This window comes from Paramisgurnus dabryanus, chromosome 7, assembly GCF_030506205.2.
Source record: "Paramisgurnus dabryanus chromosome 7, PD_genome_1.1, whole genome shotgun sequence".
In the NCBI taxonomy this organism is placed as follows: domain Eukaryota; kingdom Metazoa; phylum Chordata; class Actinopteri; order Cypriniformes; family Cobitidae; genus Paramisgurnus; species Paramisgurnus dabryanus.
In genome coordinates, this window is record NC_133343.1 from 32,439,261 (window position 1) to 32,462,251 (window position 22,991).

At 35.7% G+C, this 22,991-nt stretch overlaps 2 protein-coding genes and 2 long non-coding RNA genes across 6 annotated transcripts in view; 1 reads left to right on the forward strand and 3 right to left on the reverse strand.

Annotated features, from left to right (window-relative positions):
• Window positions 1–1,543: 1,543 nt before the first annotated feature.
• Window positions 1,544–3,687, reverse strand: LOC135769908 (odorant receptor 131-2-like). Its single transcript, XM_065279431.2, has 3 exons — window positions 3,639–3,687; window positions 2,117–2,457; window positions 1,544–2,062 (listed from the first exon to the last, which is right to left on the reverse strand). The coding sequence occupies exons 1-3, from the start codon at window positions 3,685–3,687 to the stop codon at window positions 1,544–1,546; spliced, it is 909 nt and encodes a 302-aa protein (XP_065135503.2).
• Window positions 3,688–6,490: 2,803 nt separating this feature from the next.
• Window positions 6,491–22,991, reverse strand: part of matn4 (matrilin 4) — a 33,147-nt gene continuing 16,646 nt past the window's right edge. For both annotated transcript variants that reach the window (XM_073815244.1, XM_073815243.1), the window contains 7 exons: window positions 22,669–22,791; window positions 22,038–22,160; window positions 20,170–20,292; window positions 18,002–18,415; window positions 14,167–14,319; window positions 12,498–12,602; window positions 6,491–7,271 (listed from right to left, as the gene is read on the reverse strand). In XM_073815244.1, the coding sequence (XP_073671345.1) occupies window positions 7,213–7,271; window positions 12,498–12,602; window positions 14,167–14,319; window positions 18,002–18,415; window positions 20,170–20,292; window positions 22,038–22,160; window positions 22,669–22,791 (1,100 nt within the window). In that variant the 3' untranslated portion in view covers window positions 6,491–7,212. The remainder of the gene's footprint in view (window positions 7,272–12,497; window positions 12,603–14,166; window positions 14,320–18,001; window positions 18,416–20,169; window positions 20,293–22,037; window positions 22,161–22,668; window positions 22,792–22,991) is intronic.
• LOC141282417 (uncharacterized) lies at window positions 7,937–9,085 on the forward strand. The gene is made up of 2 exons (XR_012337060.1): window positions 7,937–8,374; window positions 8,877–9,085. It is a non-coding gene; the product is annotated as an uncharacterized lncRNA (long non-coding RNA).
• LOC141282387 (uncharacterized) lies at window positions 14,470–17,928 on the reverse strand. 2 transcript variants are annotated; one of them, XR_012336993.1, is made up of 5 exons: window positions 17,631–17,928; window positions 16,043–16,099; window positions 15,840–15,901; window positions 15,491–15,552; window positions 14,470–15,331 (listed from the first exon to the last, which is right to left on the reverse strand). It is a non-coding gene; the product is annotated as an uncharacterized lncRNA (long non-coding RNA). The 2 variants fall into 2 exon arrangements; XR_012336992.1 differs by having other exon boundaries at window positions 14,470–15,901.

Sequence of the window (22,991 nt, forward strand, 5' to 3'; positions counted from 1 at the left end):
ATCAAAAAATAACGTGATTATAAGTACATAATTTTGTGAGACTGGGTAGTTAAAAATATATAATAAAAAAGTACAAAAATAAGATCATTATTATGCAGATTTATGATGTTTGTATAGATAGTAATGTGCTCCTCACTATAGAGACTGATCTTGGTCTCTAAACTGGTCTAAAGATTTTTGTTCATGGTCTTGGTCTTGGCTCAGTCTTCTTATGGTTTATGTTTTTTACGGTCAGAAATAAACGCGGGTTTTGTCAAAATGTTATTAAACGTTATATTAATGCACATTCCATTCAAGATAGGAATGTAAACAACTTTTATCTTGTTTTATTTATTTATTTATTTTTAAATACGACTCTCGTCTTGGTTTTGGCATGGTCTCACCCTGCCTTGGACTTGGTCATAACCCCTCGAAGTCTTGATATTTTATAATATTGAGGGATTGTATTTGTGAGTTGTAATAATTGATAAGGGTTACTGACTTCAGAAACTATGATCCGATGCAAGGAGAAAAAAGAGGTTTAAAAAAGGGGGAGCTTACTCCAAATCTATTTAATTTAATGTCATTGTTATGAATTGGTTACTCAACTGCTTTTTCCTATTTTCAAACCATTGCCGTTTCGGTTTAGGGTTAGATTTGGTGTTTGCATTAGGATGTCACTTTTTAAGTATTGGTTTATATTATTTTTTCTGATTTATTCTTTTATATTTTCAGATTTTTAAACCTTGTCGCCTGGCGTTAGGGTTAGAGTTGGGTCTGGGTAAGGATGTAATTTTATGTAAATCTAACCCTAAACCGAAGTGACAATGGTAAGAAAATTGGACAAATAGTTGAGTAACCAATCCCTGACAATGACACGGAAAAGAAAGTCCATGGTACGGCCATGGGAAGATTTCGGAGATCTGGGATAATGCCACAGAAAAATTAGCAAAATATTTCATGACTACACCACGGGAATTCGTGAGATCAGGTTGCATTGATACTTAAAAAAGCCACAATTGCTGTATTTAAAGTATTTTAAGTGTTATTTAAGTCATTACTGTTTAAATTACCAATTGCTAATCCCATTTACATTAATCTAAATAGCTCTTATTCATTTTTCATACACACATGCATTGACAAATACACTAACTTTTCATAATGGATTTAAAGGGGCAGTGAATATGTATGTTTGCTTGTTTTATTTTTATTTATTTTTTATATTTTTCTTTGTTATTGATCACATGTAAATAGAGTCACTTTCTGCTGTACATTACATAATAAAAATTAAAAACAACCCAATAACTACTGATATTGGTGAAATTTCTTTATAGGAAAGACTTTGAACATAAACTAATGCCAAAATATTTTAATTTGAATTTTTTATAATTTAATTTATTCATATAGATAACCTATTTTCTAAAGTTTTATATAAAAAATGACTTGCCATATAACATGTATGAAGTTATTTTTATAGTACATGACCCAGACACATGTCACTGACCAATTTAATTTTCCCATGTTATTTTAATTCACAGTACACAACACAAAGTCCTACATGAATTTATTGGAAAACTTTTTCTAAATTCCTCTCGGTTTGAACATTTTTGATTCGACTCCTCACCTTAAACATTGTGCACAGTAAATATCTTTTCATGTAGGTACAAAAGGTTTGATCTCTCACTCCATACACAATTGGGCTGATAAACCTGGGAATAATCTGGATCATTAAATAACAAACAAATCTCATCTCTAGAACATACATGGGAAAAACGTATGGAAGCAACCTGTCCAAAAAGGGCCATACAAATGTCAGCATGCACATCAAGAGCTGAATTGCGTGTAGTATGATGGTACTCCGAGCTTTTCGGGCGTCCGAGTTCACAGCCTTTGCCACCAACATGATCTTTAAATAAGTAAAGACAATGGTGAGCCACACAAAAGACAGATATATGATAAAAACCACATTTCTTTTTTCTATCATGTACGGGTAATTAAATAGATAATCTCTTAAGCAGAAGATGTTGCTGTGGAAGAACATTACAGGCTGTATGGCTAAAAGTACAAACATGTCCGGGAGGACCTGAATGGCACTCAATATCCAGATTAGTCCGATTAGGATGTACGTTTTACGTACGCTACAAATCTGAGAGTGACGTAAAGGGTTGCAGATAGCAATGTAGCGCTCTATTGCCATCGTTGCGAGGGTCAGCGGCGTGTTGAGCGTCGTGAAAATGGCAGTCATTAATAAAAGGCAGCACAAGGAGACGTTGATAGTAAACAAAGTGTAGCTCAAAATATGCAGAAGACCTGCGATAGTGAGTTGAATAATGTCATTGAGCACCATGTGGATGAAGAGAATATAGCGAGGGTTTCCTGTGAAGATCTCATGCTTCATGAAGGTGTGGACCAGCGTGCTGTTGATGTAGTTGATGGAGATGCACAGACCGACCACAATCACGTTCTTGGCCACCGCTGCTTCAAAGGTGTCACCGCAAAATCTTGATTTGTGTAAAGTTACCTCCCAGCGAATTGTTCATCTTTCAGTGTGGCTTTCTTAAATAAGAGAAGAAAAAAGTTAAATATTCTTGGGCTGACATTAAGTATTGACAGTACTCTACCTTTGCTGTCTGGAGGAGCAACACAAATCTTTAAATTTTATAGGCTTTAAAATCATGTGACATAAGTCTTGGGAATAATATTATTGCTTACGTGAGATTTTGATCTCTGTTTTATTTTTTGCTGTAGGGGTGTGTTCTTCTCTGCCAACATGATCTCATAAAGGTCTGTGGGATAGTCACGGAAGTATAGTGGCATTCTCACGGATCTCCGCATTTTCGCGTGGCCCTGCCACAGACTTTCTTTTCCGTGGCATTCTTACGGATTGGTTACTCAACTGCTTTTTCCTATTTTCAAACCATTGTTGCTTGGGTTTAGGCTTAGATTTATTGGTGGCGTTAGTATGTCACTTTAAGTATTGGTTTATACTATTATTTCTAATGTATTCTTTTATATTTTCTAAACTTAAAACAATTGTCGCCTGGCGTTGGGGTTAGAGTTCATTTTGGGTAGGGATGCCATTTTATGTTGATCTAACCCTAAATCGAAGCGACAATGGTAAGAAAATAGGACAAAACAGTTGAGTAACAAATCCATGAGAATGCCACGGAAAAGAAAGTCCATGGCAGGGCCACGGAAAAATGCAGAGATCCGTGAGAATGCCATGGAAAAATGACCAAAAAATTCCAGTGACTATGCCACGGAAATTCGTGAGATCAGGTTGTCTCTGCATGTGTGAAAGGATCGATATTAACATGAAGTGATGACAAACAATCTATAACCAATATAGGGGTGGTTTCCCAGCCATGGATTACCTTAAGACAGGACTAGGCCTTAGTTTAATTAGGAAATATAACTAGTTTTAACAAACATGACTTACTAAAATCATTACTTGTGTGCATTTTGAGGCAAAACAAAGGGCACCCATGTATTTTAAGATATGTCAGTGCAAGTTGTTTTTAAGTTTGGACAGCTCTTACATTTATTTTAATCTAGGACTAGTCTAATCCCTGTATGGGAAACCACCCCTTAATGTACAAAAATAAAATCGTTTCTATGCAGATTTATGATGTTTGTATAGATAGTGATGTGCTCCTCACTATAGTAACTAATCTTGGTCTCTAGACTGCTCTTAAGATTTTTGTTCATGGTCTTGACTCAGTCTTTTTATGGTTCTTGGCCCTGATGTTGGCAATCAATAACTTTTCTAACTAGATTTCTTTTGTTACGGCTATGCTGGGTCAGAAATAAACCGGGGTTGTGTCAAAATGTTAATAAATGTAATAAAAGTAGTTTGCATTCCTATCTTGAATTTATATCTTGTTTTATTTATTTATTTTGAGGAATACTGCTCTGGTCTTGGTTTTGGCATGGCCTCGCCCTGCCTTGGACTTGGTCATCGTAACCTCTCAAAGTCTTAATATTGTCATGGGGCCTCATTAGGGATGGGACGATAACCGGTTTCACGATTAACCACGATAACATGTCCTGACGGTTAGCATTATCGTTTAAAATTTAATTATCATTACAACCGTGTTTGATTACCATGATTTTGAAAACTCACTGTAAATCCTGTCCAGCCAGAATCAGTTTGACGCAGGCGCGCACATGCAACAGTTTTTTGCACAAGAAGGCATTTAAAAAATAATGTATTGTTTTAATTCACTGTAAACTTCTTGGACAGATTTATTTATTTTTTTACCACAGAAATAATTTCAGGGAAATGAAATATTGTGATTTTCAAAAATAAAACTTGTTTTCAGTGTGTGTATCAGTTCTTTTTGAACATTTTCATCTCATTTTAACAAAACCATGATAATATTGATAACCGTGATAACTTTGGTCTAAACTTTGGATACATTTTCATACCGTCCCATGCCTAGGCCTCATTTATAAAGCGTGCTTATGCACAGATTTCATCGTAAAGTGTGCATACCCAAAAATCCACGGCAAAGTCCATTTGTGACGTGGAAAAGTGCTTAGCGCCACAGCAGGGTCTGAGCCGACGTACCCACTTTTGCATTTCCGATTGCTGCAGGTTTTTGGAAATATAAGCCGTTCTTGCGGCTTGAAAATAATTTAAACATTGACAGACGCTCTTTTATATGTCAATAACATTAATTAGGCATCGTTGAAAGGTGCTCAGCTGTGCACAACTCAAGATCATTTACAGATTTCCCATTTGAAATAAAGTGGTACTCGCGTTTTTGTGCTTACGTTCGTTCTTTGAATCACATGTATGCATTTTTAAATAATGATTGTAAGATCAAATGTAGGATGGTTTTTATGTAGCATTTTTATAAATGAGGCCCCAGGTCTTGATAAAAGCTACAACACTAGTCCTCAATCAAACAATGACTCAGACGCGTTTAGATGTAAGTATATTTTTCATAGGCATATTTAAATATTGTTGTCCTTAACTTTATTTATTTATAAGGACAACACACTTTAATCAACATTCATGTAAATGTGCCGGTATTAGCCAGACAGCTAATTTTCAACTGCAGTCCTTTGCTAAACAAAACAAACATAAACAAAACACAACAATCAGCACTGCAATCAACATTGCCACACAAATAATCATGAAGATTCACAAAACAACAACAAAGTTGGGTATCATACTAAAAGCATTCAGAAAATACTCTGAAATTCTCAGCAACATGAAGCTGCACTACTTCCTGAACTTCAGCCAGCTCCTTGTTTCCTGTCTGCCATTATTGGACAAACTGATTAATCCAAGAGCCTCAGGAAGTATTCAGGAAGTAGTGCAGCTGGGCATAAAGCCTGTTTTAATATGACTAAAAAATTTATATTGCATCAGGTGACCCTGGACCACAAAACGTGTGTATTTGTAGCAAAAGACAAAATATACCCAGTATGGATCAAAATGACCTCTTTTTCTTTTATGCCAAAATCTGTAGGATATAATGTAAATATATCCTATCGTAAATATATCAAAACTTTTATTTTGGTGAGTGAATACTAGTGCTAAGGACTTAATTTGGACAACTTTAAAGGCGATTTTCTCAATATTTAGATTTTTTTGCACCCTCAGATGTTGTATCTCAGCCAAAATATTGTCTTAACAAACTTTACATAAATGGAAATCTTATTTATTTAACTTGTTGATGTTTTCAGATGTAATCTTCATTTACAAAATTGACCTTTATGGTTTTGTGGTTCAGTGCCATAGATATACAATATATATATAATATTATATTTTGTCCTATATGTTTGTAGTTCATATAGTTGATAATAATATCATCAATTCAGTAAACCGAGAATGAGGCAATAAAGTGAATGAACAACACAATAAGGTTGTGAATTTGCATCATCTTCATGTTTTCATGTCAAAAAATGTTATTTAAAAATATCCAACCTCCCTGGAAAATCCTGACCTTTCATTTAATGTGTTTGTGTTCCTAAAACATTTAATGAATCACAACAGGCGTTGTTGCCGAGACATTTTAACATTTGTTTTTTAACATGCGAGTGCTTAAGGTAATTAACACGTTGGTACGAACACTATAGGGAATCTCTGACATTTCACAGCCTCAAGTGAGTCCAGAGCGAAAGATGAGGACAGGACGGAGACTTTAGACTCTTGGGTTCTCGTTGAGTTCTGAATATAAAGGTCAATACTGCTAGGAGCGCTTGTTTATCGGGAGCTCGTGTCTGGGGATTTGTTAGGATGTCTACTGAGAGCTATCGAAAAGTTCATGGAGAATGATGAGACACTTTGTTTTAGATGTTTTAAGGTCTTTAGGCATCAAGAGAGATTTTGTTTTGAAATGCAGGTTTGCAGTTTTGAGATGACAGTATGTGATGGATGATGTAAATGCCAATCAATGAGTCTGGAGTTTGGGAAAAAGCTCTTGCTTTTATGCATCTTTTATTTTATATTGTGAAAGAAAACCAAGACACTTTAAATGTTTTTTTAAAAAGAGTGTTTATTAGGAAATATTCAAAAGTACAATAATTCACATATGAGAGCTTTATAATGGAACTTTTTCTGCAGACGTTTATAAAAACATAAAAAACCTGAGGCCACAGAATTCTGAGGTAACCGGATTCTGTGTATGTACTGTACGTTACACTTCGATAATACATCAAAACTGCAATCTTAAGGGGCATTTCTGTACGCTATCACCTTGTTTTCATTTCAATTTTGACCAAAAAGTCTGCTTTGCAGTCAAATCTAACATTCAACAAATATCAAGAAACGGATCATTCACTGTGTCCGTTTCAGTATTTTATGTTATCAAATTATAACACAACAGTAAAATGAGCAATTAATAGTTTGTAACATAATATTTGTACTTAAATGTTATTTAATAACAGTAACAATATACTGTTTCATGCTCCAGTATTACAGATCCACATATTTACATTGTGCACAAATCTTGTACCACTGCAAAACCAAAAACTGATATAAATGGTATGGAGATGATGATATTAAAAGTGGTAAAACACTTCACTTCCCTTTTTAGCGTATAAATGCTAATATAAATTTCACTATAAATACAAACCTCTCTATAAACCGTACCACAGGTCATGTATAAATAGGGAACAATGTCAACCATGTCAAAAATGGCACAGGAACTTTGGTTTGATTGTGGGACCCTTCATACCCAAAGGACCCTTTGACCTCGCCAGTCTATGTGAAGTGCTGATTCATTTTCTCGTGAGCAGCTGATTCTCCAGAAACTCCAATCGTTTGGTCATAGCTGACAGTAAAATAAGGTTAAGAAATGATCGAGGACTTATAAAGCAATACATTAGGTCTTTACTGTGGTATTTGTTAGTATACAGTAGTTAACCTTATAATTGTTCTACACTGTAAAAAATCCAATTAATGAAATGTTGGAAGGGCAAAAATATATAAGTTAAACCAATTTTCTTGTTTGGGCTTAGTTGAGTAGACATATTATTTTAAGTCTACATAAATCTGTGTTTAAAACATTAAGTGAATTGTTATTTTCAAATTCAGTCAACATTCAGAATGGCTATGTTGACTGAACTAATTAAGACAAATCAGGTAAATATGTGGACTTATGACAGCTGTGTTTCCTGACAACAAAATGCTCATAATATTACTGTTATTTGGTAACAAAATGTAATTTTAAGAGTTGTTCAGGCGTGAATGTATGTGCTTTAAGTTTAAATATGCGGTCGGTTAATATAGATAGCGTCTATTTAAAAATGTGCTCGGACACTTTCGGACGGAGATGAGCTCCATATGAGCTCCAGAAAATCACAGACACTTAAGCGCTCACACCCCGCCCAGCGCAGCATCGCCTCGGCAAGCCCATCAGAAATCGACTGCTGGCTCTGATATCTGTGGCGTTTAAACATGCGATTTAATTCATTTTAATTTCTTATACTTAATAAAAAAAGGTTTACCGGTATGTTTTAAATCATATTTTAGGATTGCACTTAAATGATATCGCTGTTGAATGATATTTCATATCTTTCACATTTGTTATAACTGGGCTGCGTACTGCCTGCGAATTTGAACTTCAGAGCGAAGGTGCGAGTGGAGAAATAGTCCCAATATCATAACAATCTTCTAAATATACTTCTAAACAAACTTCTAAATATACCCGTGTGTGTACCCGGGGGCGTGCGTGTGTGCGCGCGCGCGTACTCGCGCGTGTGCATGTATGTATGTATGCGCGTGCGTCTGTGTATTTTGAATTTAAAATGTTATAACTCGGAAGGATCTGGATCACAGGTCATTTCATCTGAGATCAATCCGCACGCAACAGCTGGAATCACTTACTGATTCACACAAGAGGAAGGACACAAGTCAGCCGTTTCCTCAAGTTCACGTCAGGTAAGTGTTTGTAATTAAATGTTAATTTTAGAATATATTAATTGGCAAAGACGCAAATACTCGACGTTTTTGTAATTATATTTTTGTAAAGATATATTAGAAGTGTGTTATGTTATGTGACCGAAGTAAAGTGGAGCTATTTTAGTTAAGATAAAAAGCCTGGATATAGGGTTGGTTTACCGGACAAAGTTTAGAACTCGGTCTTTATTATAATTGGGACATTTTTACAAACAAACCTTATATAATACAATACTGGCGTGCATTTTGAGACAAAACAATAGCACTCATATGTTAAGAGATGTCAGTAAGTTATTTTAGTCAGTGAAAAGCCCTGTCCGAGAAAACCGCCCAATAGTGTTTAATTATGTGTGATGGCTGAGGGAAATTTGGCCTAACATTAACGTTATTTAGGGAATAAAGTATTTCACCGTCAAACTTTATTATATTAAACATGTTATTTATGTATGTGTGTGTGTTTATATTCCTCTGTTTATCAAACCAGAGCGGAGATGATGTCAGAGGCAGACCCGAGACATAGCGAGACAGTCTCCGCTTGGACTGGCTGAGGAAAGTCTCCTAAATGGCCCTGGAGAACTTCTGACTGACTTTGGAGGCTTTTTGGACTGTTTTATGCCCTCTATTTAAAGAAGACTTAATTCTGTATGTTCAGTCTGTATGATAAGTGAATAAAAAGCTTTTGTTTTTATGTGACTGAAGTTAATTATTTTGTTTACAACACCAGCATAAATTATTTGATAAATAATTTAAAAATGTTATTAAAAAAAATCCCAAATAATAAATATTAATTGAAGTAACACACAAAACATTGAGTAAATACTTAAATTTTAATTGACAGAGTCTTTGCTGTAAGTTTTTAAAGATTCAACTGATTAAAACATTTTAGTTGAATGAACTATAAAGCTAATTGAGCCAACATACTTTTTTATATTTGAGTCAAATTTGGGCCAACTAAAAAACATCAATCCAGGTAACACTTTGGAGACAGAAATTGAGTGAACGTAAAATTTCTGTGGAACTAGTTACTAAAAAATAATTCATTGAGCCAACAATTTATTTTTTACAGTGTACTTGTTTTTCCTGTTTGTGCAGCCAAGTCCCACACAAGCATCAGTGCAAAGGTCATGGGTTCAATCCTAGGGAACACATATAGCAAAAATGTATACTCTGAATTTTGAATAAACATTTTCTGCCAAATGCATAAATGTAAATGTTAATTTTGTGACCCAAGACCAGAAAGCCAGTCATAAGTAGAACTGCAATAACCAAAAATATATTTTATGGGTCAAAATTATAGATTTTTTTAATGCACAAAATCATTAGGGTATTAAGTAAAGACCATGAAGATATTTTGTAAATTTCCTACCATAGATATAAAAAATATCATTAAAATCTCATTAAACATTATTAGTAATATGTGTTGCTAAGGACTTCATTTGAACAACTTTAAATGCTATTTTCTCAATATTTTGATTTTTTGGACCCTCAGATTCCAGATTTTCAAATAGTTGTATCTTGGAAAAGCTTTTAGATGATGCAAAACCTCAATTTAAAAATATGGCCCTTTATGAATGGTTTTGTGGTCCAGGGTTACATGTATGCATTGAGCAATGAGGTAGATTGCATTTGTAAAACAATGGTTGATCCATGGCCAAACCATGCTTAATTTGTGGTAACCAAGATTACTTATAGTATGCATGGTTTGGGGGTTTAATATGTATTAAAACCATGGTTAATTTTTTATAAAGCATAGGGTTAGGTTAAGGTTAGGATTGTTACAGTATATAAGTGGTGTTTGCTAAGACCCTAAACCCTACTTTAGCATGTAATATTTCTCACAATGCTTGTGCAATGAACGATAAACAGTAAAAATATGACTGTACAATTTGTACAATCTATATGGCGCAGAATATGCTTACATTTACATAACATTCATGCATTCGGCACATGCTTTCATCCATTAGTGCATCCATTTTTTATCAGTATGTGTGTTATCTGGGGTTGAACCTATGACCTTTTTGTGTTAACGCAATACAGGAACAGAGAATAGTCAGAAAATGTTGCAAGCTGACTCAACTGCATAAATGTTAACCGGTATCTACGATGAAAGACAAATATAGTGCCTTCCTATTTAAAACCAAACATTCAAATTGAGAAACATCTGTTTCTGGACTCAGTGAGAGAACAGAGGATTATTTGAGATTTGATGAATGATCCCGAGTTTAAGATTGACAACAAAGAGCCATTGAAGGCTACGGTCACTGAGGTTTGTGTGAGGAGCCAAACCAGAAGGGTCGGTCTGGAAGAGATCACTGTGGCAGATACAATAAGACCCCTCTGTCTCGCTTTACACAGGGGCTTCTGTTCAACTTCTGCTAAGCCTCTGTGTATTACGTATAAATCTACAGACCTTATACTGTATAGAAGTGCCAAAGGTGTACGTGTACAATACAAACATATTAATATTACAGAAACATTTGCTGAGCCTTTTAGTCCTCTGCGCCACCCACAGTGGTCTTTACAGAGGCTCAAAACATATTTTAAACAAGCCATGCACTTTAATCCTTCATTTCCACAGTGCAAATAGTAAATGATGACTTTGCCAAAGTTTAGGACTTACAGAAGTCAAGCAAAAATAATAGCGACCCTTATTATAATTAACTATGGTTTTACTACAGTTAAAACAAAACATGGTTACTGTAGTAAAACCATGGTAACCAGAAAACAACCATGGTTACTGCACAATAAAACGATAAAATGATTAATTTTCATAAGAGGAGCAGGGTTTCCCGCAGCACTTTTCAGTTCAGGCGGCCCACCTAAGCTGGGATATCCTACCACCTTAACTAAGTCGTCCAAAAAAATAATTCCACCAAACGCCACATGGCCGAAAAGAGAGAAAGACATGATCCGTCACTGTCTGGAGGATAACTAGCCTGTTGATAAAACATTTAATTCATTACTTATCTAGTATGTGTTCATTTTCTGTCATAGTTTCTTCAAAATTGAGTTTTATTTGAGTGTTTTAAATAAAATATTTTCATCATGACGCCCCTTTGATTGCCACGCCCCCGGGCCGCCCACCTGCACAACCCTACCACCTTAACTAACAAATTTTCTGCGGGAAACCCTGGGATGCTTAACCTTAAAATCTTTGTGGACTGCGCAAGATTTTTATCAGTTTAATTGCTTATTATTTGACATTTTTCACAAGGAGGACAAAACGCAGACACAGAAGAAGGCTTTTTCTGAGTTGAAACGTTTGTTTTGTCATACTGGTGAAAATTGTGAAATAAAACAACAAAGTAACTTTCAATTTGTCAGTGCAAAACATGGAGTTTTGTAAATTTGTGTATTATTTAAAAATATATAATTTAAGTGCTGAAAGTTTACCATAGACTGTATAAAACATGGACCTAGTATCCATGACGTCGCCCGTAAGAGCATTTCAGAAGAGCATTTTTGAAGTTTTGGCTAGAAGGGATAAAGCAAACACCGAAATATCCAACAATGTTGGGTTTACGGTTAGGTTTGGGGGTAGGATTACAATGAAAACAGTGCTCATACGGCGAGATTTCACCGTTCACTGTGTCCCTTCTAGCCACAACCCATTTTGAAGCCCAAAGTGGGCGGGGCCAGCAATTGCCTTCTTGGGAGCATGTCACCGCACGTCACTGCCGGGTAACCAAAAATAGACAAAGAGGCAGAAAGTGGGTGGAGCTGAGGCATTAGGTTGCTAAAACCACACCCACCTAGTTCAAAAGCGGCAATCCACCTGTCACTCAAGTGGCCACACACTGAATTATGCAAAACTTTTTAAGGTTTATTATACCACGGGCCTGTTGAAAGCTTTATTCTCATTGGTTGAGAAATGTGTCACAATTGTTGAGTATTTTTCTGTAAAACGCACACCTTACTTGTCAAATGTCTTAAAATAACCACCAAAGCAATGTTCATCCAGCTAGATGAGTGGCCAAGTTTGAATACTGCATTAAGAAACGCTAGTTCAAAATCCTGCATTGTGCACACTATTGTGACAGTGTAAAAACTGATAAAAGAATAAAAAGTGTTTTTAAAGGAACTTCCCTTAATATGTAAAGGATATGTTTCTGGTTGAGTTGGCCCAAAGCGTTCATGGTGGCCTCCTGGAACTCTACAAGATTTTCACAAGCGCAGGGCTCTTTCACCTCAATCTCCCCTTGACTCTCAGCTGAAAACAGAAAGACACAAGAGACAAAGATTATTTCATTATGCAAAGTTTTGCATACCTGTAAAGCCTTACAGGTAGATGCTGTGAGTCTCTTAAACGACACCAGATGGCGCCATTGAACAGCTTATTGTGGACTGTTAGTGTGTGTAATGTTTAACACTGAGCGCATTCATGCATCATTTTCATGTCTATTAGAAGTTCACAGAGGAAAGATTTACTGTTCATAAGTTTCTCTTTCATAGCGCTCAGATTTGATATAGTTCTCAGTTGTGTTTCATTATGACGTTGTTAAAAATAACATTATTTGGTGCAATGCAATGTCTTTAAGTAGTTTATGGTTTAAAAACACATTATTTTTCACATAAAATACATTACAGTTGCTTTTTATGCCCACACTTCTGAAGCACGCCAAATTAAAAAAGCCCATTGTTCTGAAAAGCGCCGTGTGCCCTGATTGGCCAGCTATCCAGTGCATTGTGATTGGCCGAATACCTCAAGCGTGAGAAGGAAATGTAACGCTCCTTACCATATTTGGAAGATCAGCTCCCAAAGCAATACTTTCAGGGGATAATATTGTTTTAACTACATTATCAACACAAGCCCGAATCTGATCCAGAAAATGCAGATGACCAAGCTGATATTAACATAAGTTGTTATATTAACTCATTTGCCGGGAATCGCCGCCAGCCTTTTTTTGAAAAGTTGCTCGGCAGCATTTGTAATTTTCACAAGTTTCACAATATGCATTCAAGAAAAAATTTCTTCAAAAAATATATAAGCATAAAAATATATCAAATGAAAGAACAGACCCTCTGCTTTCCCACAAACAATAAACAAACAATCAAAATGGAAAAAAAAACCGTTTCATCCTATCTATATTTCTTCTCTGCTTATAAACTCTTTAATATGGTTATTTGTCTTTAAAAATCTATAATTTTTTCTTGCAAAAAGCAAGAAATGAAGGAATTTTTGCATTTTTGTGAAGGAATTTTGTGAGAGATCAGATTCAGAACGATTATCAAAACATACACGGAGTGTAAAATTAGTAAAAATAAAATTTGCTTCAGTTTTTTATGAATTGGGTAAGTGCGCCATCTAGTGGATAACAGTGGTTTTCTCTAAATTGATAACTCGTCAATGGCGGGAAAATAGCTAAAGTCGCTATAAAATGGGAGTGGCGATTGTCTTATTGTGGTGACGTATATCCAAGTGAAACGACTTCTGAAATGTAAAAACGCAGGGCTGGACTTCAATTCGACCATCGCGAACTGATTAGACCGTTGAAAGTTGGGTCATGTTGTTATTTGCAAATCGCTGAAATCTTTTCCCGGACCCCGTCCACCTACCATACCATATAACCAGAAGTAAAGAGAGATCGTTTTGAGGAGGGGAGGAGATTTGCGTTTTTGATTTAAGATTATGAGGGCACATGAATAAAAAAAAATTAAGTAAGCTCACAGATATGTCAAAAATTACCACAATGTTCCAAAACAAGTTACAATTTTCAATTTAATTGCGAATTTAGATGTTCAGCCATCATTTGACCTTTGGATGTCAGACTTACCTGCGCAGACGTTGAAATTGAGATTCTCAGCGATTTGAGTGATGGCAGTGAAGTCGGCCGAGTAAAAGAAGTGTTTTTCCACAGGATCTGAAGCAATCACTCGTAATTCATCCTCTACGGCTTTGCCCACACCGACTGCATACATTGTGATTCCTGAACAAACAAAACACACACACTGCAGTCTTATCATGGCCATGTCTAACAGAACATAGCAGGTACTTCCAAGAAAAGCTATAAATAGGCTTTGAACTCATATTAGAGAAAAACAAGCAGTTACGTGTTAGATAGTTTTGCTTACATACACTGTTAACGATTTCCCTGTATTTTTACAGTACGGTACTGGCAGCACGGTTGCCAGTAAGTTACTGTATTTTGGGTTTACAGTACTGTACTGTAATACCATTTTACAGTACACAAACTAGTACTGTATAGTTACAAAGCAGTACTGTACTGTAATTTTACAATATTTTATTACAGTAGTCTATTTTTACAGTAATTTACTGTAATGTCTATATTGACCCATAAATACTATTTATTACTTATTACAGTTAATACAATAATATTATATAAAATAGATAGAGATTTAGGTTTAAATCTATAGTTATTAATATGGTAAAAATGCTATCCTTGACATGACATAATGAATTAAAAGGCAATCCAAGCAATGTTTGTATCAAAATTTTATTTAAAAAAACATTTAATTGAAACAAAACATTTAAAACAAGATTTTAAACAATAATAAACATATAATCAAGTAACATAAAATAAAATCAACAAGTATAAACAAGTTTGGAGACCCCTGCTGTAACATATTTAACTCTGGCAAATAGAACACTGTTCCCTAGTTTGAAGTTTTCAGTTTAAAGTCCATCATCGACTAAAAGGTAACATTTCACTGTGGTAAAAAGAACACTGGCCCATAGTTTTAAATATTCTACTTGAATTTCATTTAACACTAAAAATAAATGCATTAAAATGGCAGACAGACCACAGTGGCCTTTACTTTGAAGTCGTCCATTCGAACTCAATCAGGGACTGCATGAAGCTGTTCACATGGGGGTTAATGGCCACAGCTTTTCTCTGCACCAAGTTCCTTGTCTTTTTGCTTGCTCCTTGTCTGGATGTGCACTTTTTCCCATCTTTGGAATTAATTCTATCCAGAAACCTGTTAGAAATATCATAAACATTAAGTCAACAAATATAAGATAGAAAAAGATTCTTTAAAAATTTAACTCAGCCTTGAATTTACCCCTATTCTGAAACCTTTTGCTCTTATTCTACTGTTCCACACCTAATTACATTAAAATACAGAAGATTCACTTACCGCTGAACAAACTCTTTCCTCAATGGACAGCATCCACATGGATCATGTCATGATTGAATGTCCTGAACAGAAAGTACAATTGTTACTGATTTGGACACAACTTTTTATTCTGAAAACAAAATCTTTTGTCAATAAAGTCCAGGGACACCTCTGCTAAATAAATACAATTATTAAATTAAATTTCTTATAACCAAAGTCTGAATATTTCTGTTTGTATATTTCTACATGGCAAACTAAGACAATTGTGTACATGTTGTGTATGGTCGTGTTACAGTGTTGTGTGTGGGAATTGTGAATGAGTGTATACATGGGTATTTAAAGAAACTGTAGTGGTAAAGTGCAAACTTACCGAACAATGTGCTTGGTGTGTGTCTGGTGTCACCCATTGTGCCTCCACATCTGCCTTAACTCCTGAAAAGTGCAATGACACTCATGTAAACTACAAATAAAAAGTGATCAGCACATTCCTGTGTACTTTTACATGTGACGTGAAAGCATTTAATATTGCAGTCGAAAAAATACATGACTTGTAACTGTACATCATGTACTTGCCTGGTGCCTTTAAAGATGATCCATCTTACCCAATCCAGCTTACAAGCAATGGTAAGACTGTAAAAAAGACAAATGTTACAAAATCTGTTAGCCATAGAAATAAGTAGACATTGTGAAGGAAATGGTAAAAGAAAATTTAGTAACACTTTACTATAAGAGTTTATTCCTTAACATTTGGTAATGCCTTAGCTAATATGAACTAACAATGAACAATATATTTTACAACATTAATAATATTTGATAATGTTCATTGTGCAGAGACAAAGTGATTGATTTAAAAATGTATTAAGTGTTTAAATCTAATATCATGCTATGCTAACAAATAAAACATTACTGTAAGTGTTAAGTCAGTTGTAAAACAAATATATATATATATATATATATATATATATATATATATATTAGTTGTTATATTATATATTATATATAAATATCTAAATAAGTCTTTTTTAAATTATTATTCTATAACATCTTGTCTACAGAAAATCTCTGAAAATGTCTCGTTTAGTGCAGAAAATAGCGATTTATAGTGACAAGGTAAAAAGACTGTCCCTTTAATGTTTTACCCGGACGGCTGCGGTGTAACACTATTTCACGCAAAGTTTTTTAACAAGTTAGTAGCTAGCTGCTCACTTTAAAGATAAACATGATCGCCTAAATCTGAGCAATCCTGGTGATGCCAGTTTTCTACACGATGTTATAATGGACTATTTTTACATCAAGAGATGAAGGATCAGATGACAGAGACGAGAAGACAAAGGTACGTAAATGCAGAGCCCATTCTCTTTTCGTGCATTGATTTGATGTGTTTTGGAAACTTATATATACAGCGTGTAATGCATCTGAAGTGGTGGAAACAATATGCCATAAAAATGTATTGGACAACTTACTGGGCGTGTAAAACGCTTAAGAGAAGATATTCTCTGCTTTTGCTGATATAAGTTACCGTAATATAATAACAACAACAATAAGCGCGGCAATCCCTTTCGTTCATCTGATATTAAGATGAGCCCAGGTCTGAATTATATTTGGTCGAAGTTAAAGCTGCGATGAGTTCGATGCATGTATCCAGTTAAATATGAGGTTTCTTGTTTTCACTTCTGTGGAGGAGTTCGGTACTACAGTATGCTGTGTACGGCGTGTCAAGTCCTATCTGTTTACAACCACGAGTCAGCCTTACCAAACAGTCGAACTTCATACTTTTCTCTGACGCTAACTGAACGGATGAAACGCCGTCAACGACCGTTATGCTGGGACCGCAAGACCGCGCTGGCGGGTTGTCTTTGTCCATTTCGTTAAAAATAGTTTCATTGTCACCACACTTTCAACACAATATAAACTCACCAAACCGTCATAATTTAGTTAAAACAACCCTATATTCATTTAAAAAGGTGTAAAGCGAGTTAAAGCAGCGGTAGACATCTGTGTGTAACGTTTACGTTAGCTTACTTTCTGAGGGAGATTGAAACTTTGTTGGCGACCGTTTTTCTCTCTCATTGCACGTTTAAAACAATATTGTGACAAACTATTGACAACATTCTTAAAGTAAAAATTAAGTTTTCATGAAACAGAAATATTTCAAACTTACCGAACTGACAGAAATCAATCGTCCTCCTTCAGCTGCAGCCAAGAGTTGTGCTCTCCCTCTGTCTGTGTGATTTGACGTTGGCGCACTTTCACTGATTAATGCAAGTACACCTGGCACATTACAGCAATGGCTACAGCAAGGTTACATCAAGACCAAAATATACTGTAAAATTTTCCCGCTCAAACAAATTTACCCAGAATGCATTATGAACTGCAGTACTGTACTGTAATGTACACATACAGTATAGTACTGTGGATTTTTACAGTACAGTGCTGCTAAATCTACAGCGACATCTAACAGTGTATCTAATCATTCAGGAGTAATTCTTTCAGTGTTTTGCAACTTTAATTTCTTAATCTAAATCACAATACCTGCATCCTTTGCCTTCTTGGCCCACTCTGTAATGTCATCCTGTGAGCGACCATCAGTAAAGACCAGACCGACCCGTGGGATGTTCTTCTGGGCCGGACGGGCTCCCTCAGGCTCGGAGAAGCTGTTTTCCACCATGTGTTTGAGAGCCATGCCTGTCATGGTTCCCTTCTCCATGTATTCCACGCTCATCACGGCCTTCTTGATCTCATCCTTCGTCTGGTACATGCTGAGGGGAAACTCTGTCCGAACTCGGCTGGAATACTGGACGAGACCCACGCGTGTGCCTTTAGATGACACGTCCAGCTGATCCACCACTTGGTTCACAAACTGCTTGACGAGTTCAAAATTATTTGGCCGCACGCTTTTGGAGCCGTCGATGAGGAGGACCAGGTCGATGATGGAAGATCGGCATGCTGGTAGAAGAGAAATAGAATTAGCCGTGTATAACACGTTTGTACAGGTATTTTTATTATAAAGCAAAAGTGGTATAATTTTTTAACAATTACAAGTGTTGAAACACACAAAAAAGCATAAAATATAAAGCACATAACATTCTCAGTGTGCTCTGGTTATATTTTAAATAGTATCTATTATACTATAATATAACCTATTATACTACTGCATATTATATTACGCATAACCAACGAATTGTGCACTAATAAAAAATGCATACTATACCTTTAACCATTGCAAGTGTTAAAACACCACAATGACACACTACAAAGTATATAGCATTTTCAGTGTGCTCTGGTTGTATACTACATCGTATGCATATTATAAATCATATAACCTACTATACTCCTTTGCATTATTATAATACACATAATCCACAAATCGTGCACTATAAAGTAAACTACATACTTCAACTTTAACCATTGCAAGGGTTAAAAGAAAAATGGCACACCTACAAAATATATAACATTCTCAGTATGCTCTGGTTATATATTACATAGTATGCATACTACAAATTGCTTAAGCTATTATACTACTGCACGTTATATTACGCATAACCAACAAATTGTGCACTAATAAAAAATGCATACTATAACTTTATCCATTGCAAGTGTTAAAATACCACAATGACACACTACAAAGTATATAGCATTTTCAGTGTGCTCTGGTTGTATACTACATTGTATGCTTAGTATAAATCGTATAAACTACTATACTACTATGCATTATTATAATACACATAACCTATAAATCGTGCACTATAAAGTAAACTACATACTTCAACTTTAACCATTGCAAGTGTTAAAAGAAAAATGGCACACCTACAAAATATATAACATTCTCAGTATGCTCTGGTTATATATTACATAGTATGCATACTACAAATTGCTTAACCTATTATACTACTGCACGTTATATTACGCATAACCAACGAATTGTCCACTAATAAAAAATGGATACTATACCTTTAACCATTGCAAGTGTTAAAACACCACAATGACACACTACAAAGTATATAGCATTTTCAGTGTGCTCTGGTTGTATACTACATCGTATGCATAGTATAAATCATATAACCTACTATACTCCTATGCATTATTATAATACACATAACCCACGAATCGTGCACTATAAAGTAAACTACATACTTCACCTTTAACCATTGCATGTGTTAATAGAAAAATAACATTCTCAGTGTGCTGTGGTTTTATACGACATACTATGCATACTAAATTGAATAGCCTATACTACTATGCATACACATATAACTATGAATTGTGCACTAGAAAATTACATATTTCACTTTTAACTATTGCAAATGTTAAAACACCAAAACCACATATACATAAAAGTATACAACATTACATAGTATGCATACTGCAAATTGTATAACCTATGATACCACTATGCATTGTAGTATGCGTAACAGTATGCATAACCTTCGAATTGTGCACTAATACCAGTATGTAACTACTACACTAGTAGTACGTAATTCCCAACAGCAGATCTTTTAAAAGCCCTATAGAGGCAGTGATTACAGAAATGGCAACCTATGAATCGAGCAATAATAAAGAAAATTACATACTTCAGCTTTAACCATTTCAAGAAAAAACACAAAAATGACATTCTCTGGAATGAGTTTCGGCATTTCCCCAAATAAAATAAAAGTGTGGGGAAATCCCAGCTGTAGTAAATGAATGAGAAGTTGCAGTACTTGTGCAAGTCTTGCCGTCGTCCTGGAGCAGATGACCCTCGGGACATATGCAGTGGTACGATCCCGGAGTGCTCACACATTGGTGCTCACAACCATGTTCAACCGTGTTGCATAAGTTATCCGCTACAGGAGGCGAAACAACAACCATGAACAGTGAATATCATAGTCAGAACAGCAGTACTATTATAAAATAATTGCAATATTTATTCTTCAGATTCACATTTTCCCTAACATCAAATTAGAAAAGAAATGTGATTTCTGATGGTTGGTGATATGATGCCTAGATTTGTTCATAAGTGGACGATCTCCTTGGTATCTCCCTTAATTTAATATGGGCACAGATTTTGCATTTACATTTTAATATATATATAAACTGAAAGGCAGGCATGTGATTTTGGATAAGCATTGTGTTTTGATCCATATATGCATGTATAGCAGGTGTGTTGGAGTGTATTTGTGACTATACATTCTTAGATTCTATATAATTATATAGTTTAATACATGCATTGATTTTCTATAAGAAGTTTTGCATCACGATACCCTACATATGTTGGATTAACTGACCCATTGTAGCAAGGTGAGTTACACAACACTAAAGCCCTTTTCACACAGACATTCCGGGAAATACACGTAAAATGCATCCTGGATTTTTCCGGAATGGTTGAGAGTTTTTGTTTGTTCACACTGCCAAGATTACACGGCATCTGATGGTCCCGGAAAGACACGTGACCTGTTGAAAGTCCCGCCCTCTCTTCTACGCAACGTCTGAAGTTTGCATATTATATATTATTTCTCTCTCCAGAAACAACTCGCGTGCATTTTTGTTTATAATAAGACTACAAAGGAGCGCGTGAACGCACAGTTCTATGCTGGTGAATGATCTCAGCTTCAGAGTGGATATTTGACATGCGGGTATTTTCGTTAATTATGGCTCAAATGAGCATGTGACGCGATATTCTTTTATGCTGCTGAATGATCTCCGTTTCAACGCAGTAAGTAACGAGCTAACTTACCTGATATCTGCTTCAGTCCAGTTTGCTGACATTTCTCGTAGTGAATGTTGTAAATCCCTCATTTTAAAGAGTTGAACCAACTTCATGTTGCCATGACACGCGCGTCCTCACTACAGCACGTGCGTCATTGTTTATGCGTCTCATATATCATTTCCTGATAACTGCTTCAATCTAGTTTGCAACATTTCTTGTGGTGAATGTTTATATGCATGTTATCTCTCGTTGTAAGGAGCTGAACCATAACTTGTGTTGTGATGATGACGCGCGCGTCCTCACTTCGACACGCCCTTTAGGGCATTCTTGCGGCTTCTTGTTCACACAGAGGGTTACCCGCGTATCTTACTAGGTCCTCTTTCCGGCAACGATCCCAGAAGATTAACGGAACAAGTTTTTGTTCACACAGACGCTTGTCTGGCAATTTTACTGGTATTTTCTGGGACCAGAGGTCTGTGTGAATGGGGTTTAAGTGTGTAAAGGAAATCTGGTAAAGGGATGTCTGGTCAACTAAAAACATGATAAACGGCCCACTTGATATTTTGTGAACTTTACAGTTTTCCAAGGCCAAAGTCTGGGGAGTCCATCAGGCATGAAGGGGGGGGACACTTCCGTGCCAGTTGATTTTAAGTAGCGAAAAAGTAATGCAGCATGGGTCAAAAATATTTTTGTGATGTTACTTATCAGATTACACTATAATTACAAGTGATCTTGGTTGTGAATGCCAAAAAAAAAAAACTTTGTGAATGCTTTCTCTTTAAAATCAGTACTAAATATGCATTTATGCAATTGCAGATGCTTTGATCCAAGCCGCTGTGAACTGTGAAGCACTATAACATCTGTTTGATGTCTCATACGTACACTTGCAGGTCTTTCCGTCCTCCTGTAGAGAGTATCCTTCATTGCAGAGACAGTAGAAACCATTGAGCACACCAACACACTTATGATCACAACTGTGATTGCCAAAGGAGCAATAGTCGATCACTAAAAGACAGAAACCAATGCAATACTGGTTTAGTATTACTAGAATGACAAATCTAATGTATAATACATTAATAGCTTTGTATAACATGTCAACCATGTCTGCTTAGGGTGGTCCAGGTGGTTTCTGGAGTTTTGTTGCTGGTCCAAGCACTAACTAGATTGACAATGATGATTTGTAGACCACCATCTACTACAAATAGTTAGTACCAGAAGCTGTAATTTCCAGCAAGAGTTTAAACGATTTTAATCGGAAACCCTTGACCACAAGTGCATCCACGACCTACACCGCTTGTATTATAAAATACAACCCTAACTAGCACAGAACATGCAAAAAAGTCATTTTATAGTCTGCAAATTGTGGTACCATAATAGCTGACCACAAAGCAGCTACCGATCAAGGAAAATTTTAAAAGAAGAATAGGAATACAATTTTGAAACAATGCAAGCATGCATGCAAGATTTGGGTTAACATATAGAGATCTGAAACGGCTTGTTTGGCCTCACTAACTTGTGCAGGTCTTCTTGTCATCATTGAGCGAGTATCCATCATTACACTGGCAGTAAAAACCATTGAGCACACTGACACACTGATGCTCACAGCTGTCATTCCCAAATGAACAGTAATCGATCACTGGAACGGGCAAAGAAAAGCAAGAAACAAACTTTAGAAAGAGCAAAAAGCAAGATGTCAAGAAAATTCTAAAGATAAACACAGACAAGCACCCAAAAGTTGCTGTTTAGTGTTTTCTTACGCCTTACAAGTGATTAAAATAAACATTCGAAAGTTAAGAGTCCAACAAGCTGGCGTAAAATTAAAGGCATGGTTCACCC

Coding starts and splice junctions, on each gene's coding strand:
- LOC135769908 (XM_065279431.2), bottom strand. CDS start 3,687: ATGAACAAAAATCTTAAGAGCAGTCTAGAGACCAAGATTAGTTACTAT. Junction 2,458..3,638: donor GACCAAGATTAGTTACTATA/GTGAGGAGCACA, acceptor ACACCTTTGAAG/CAGCGGTGGCCAAGAACGTG. Junction 2,063..2,116: donor GTCACTCTCAGATTTGTAGC/GTACGTAAAACG, acceptor AGTGCCATTCAG/GTCCTCCCGGACATGTTTGT.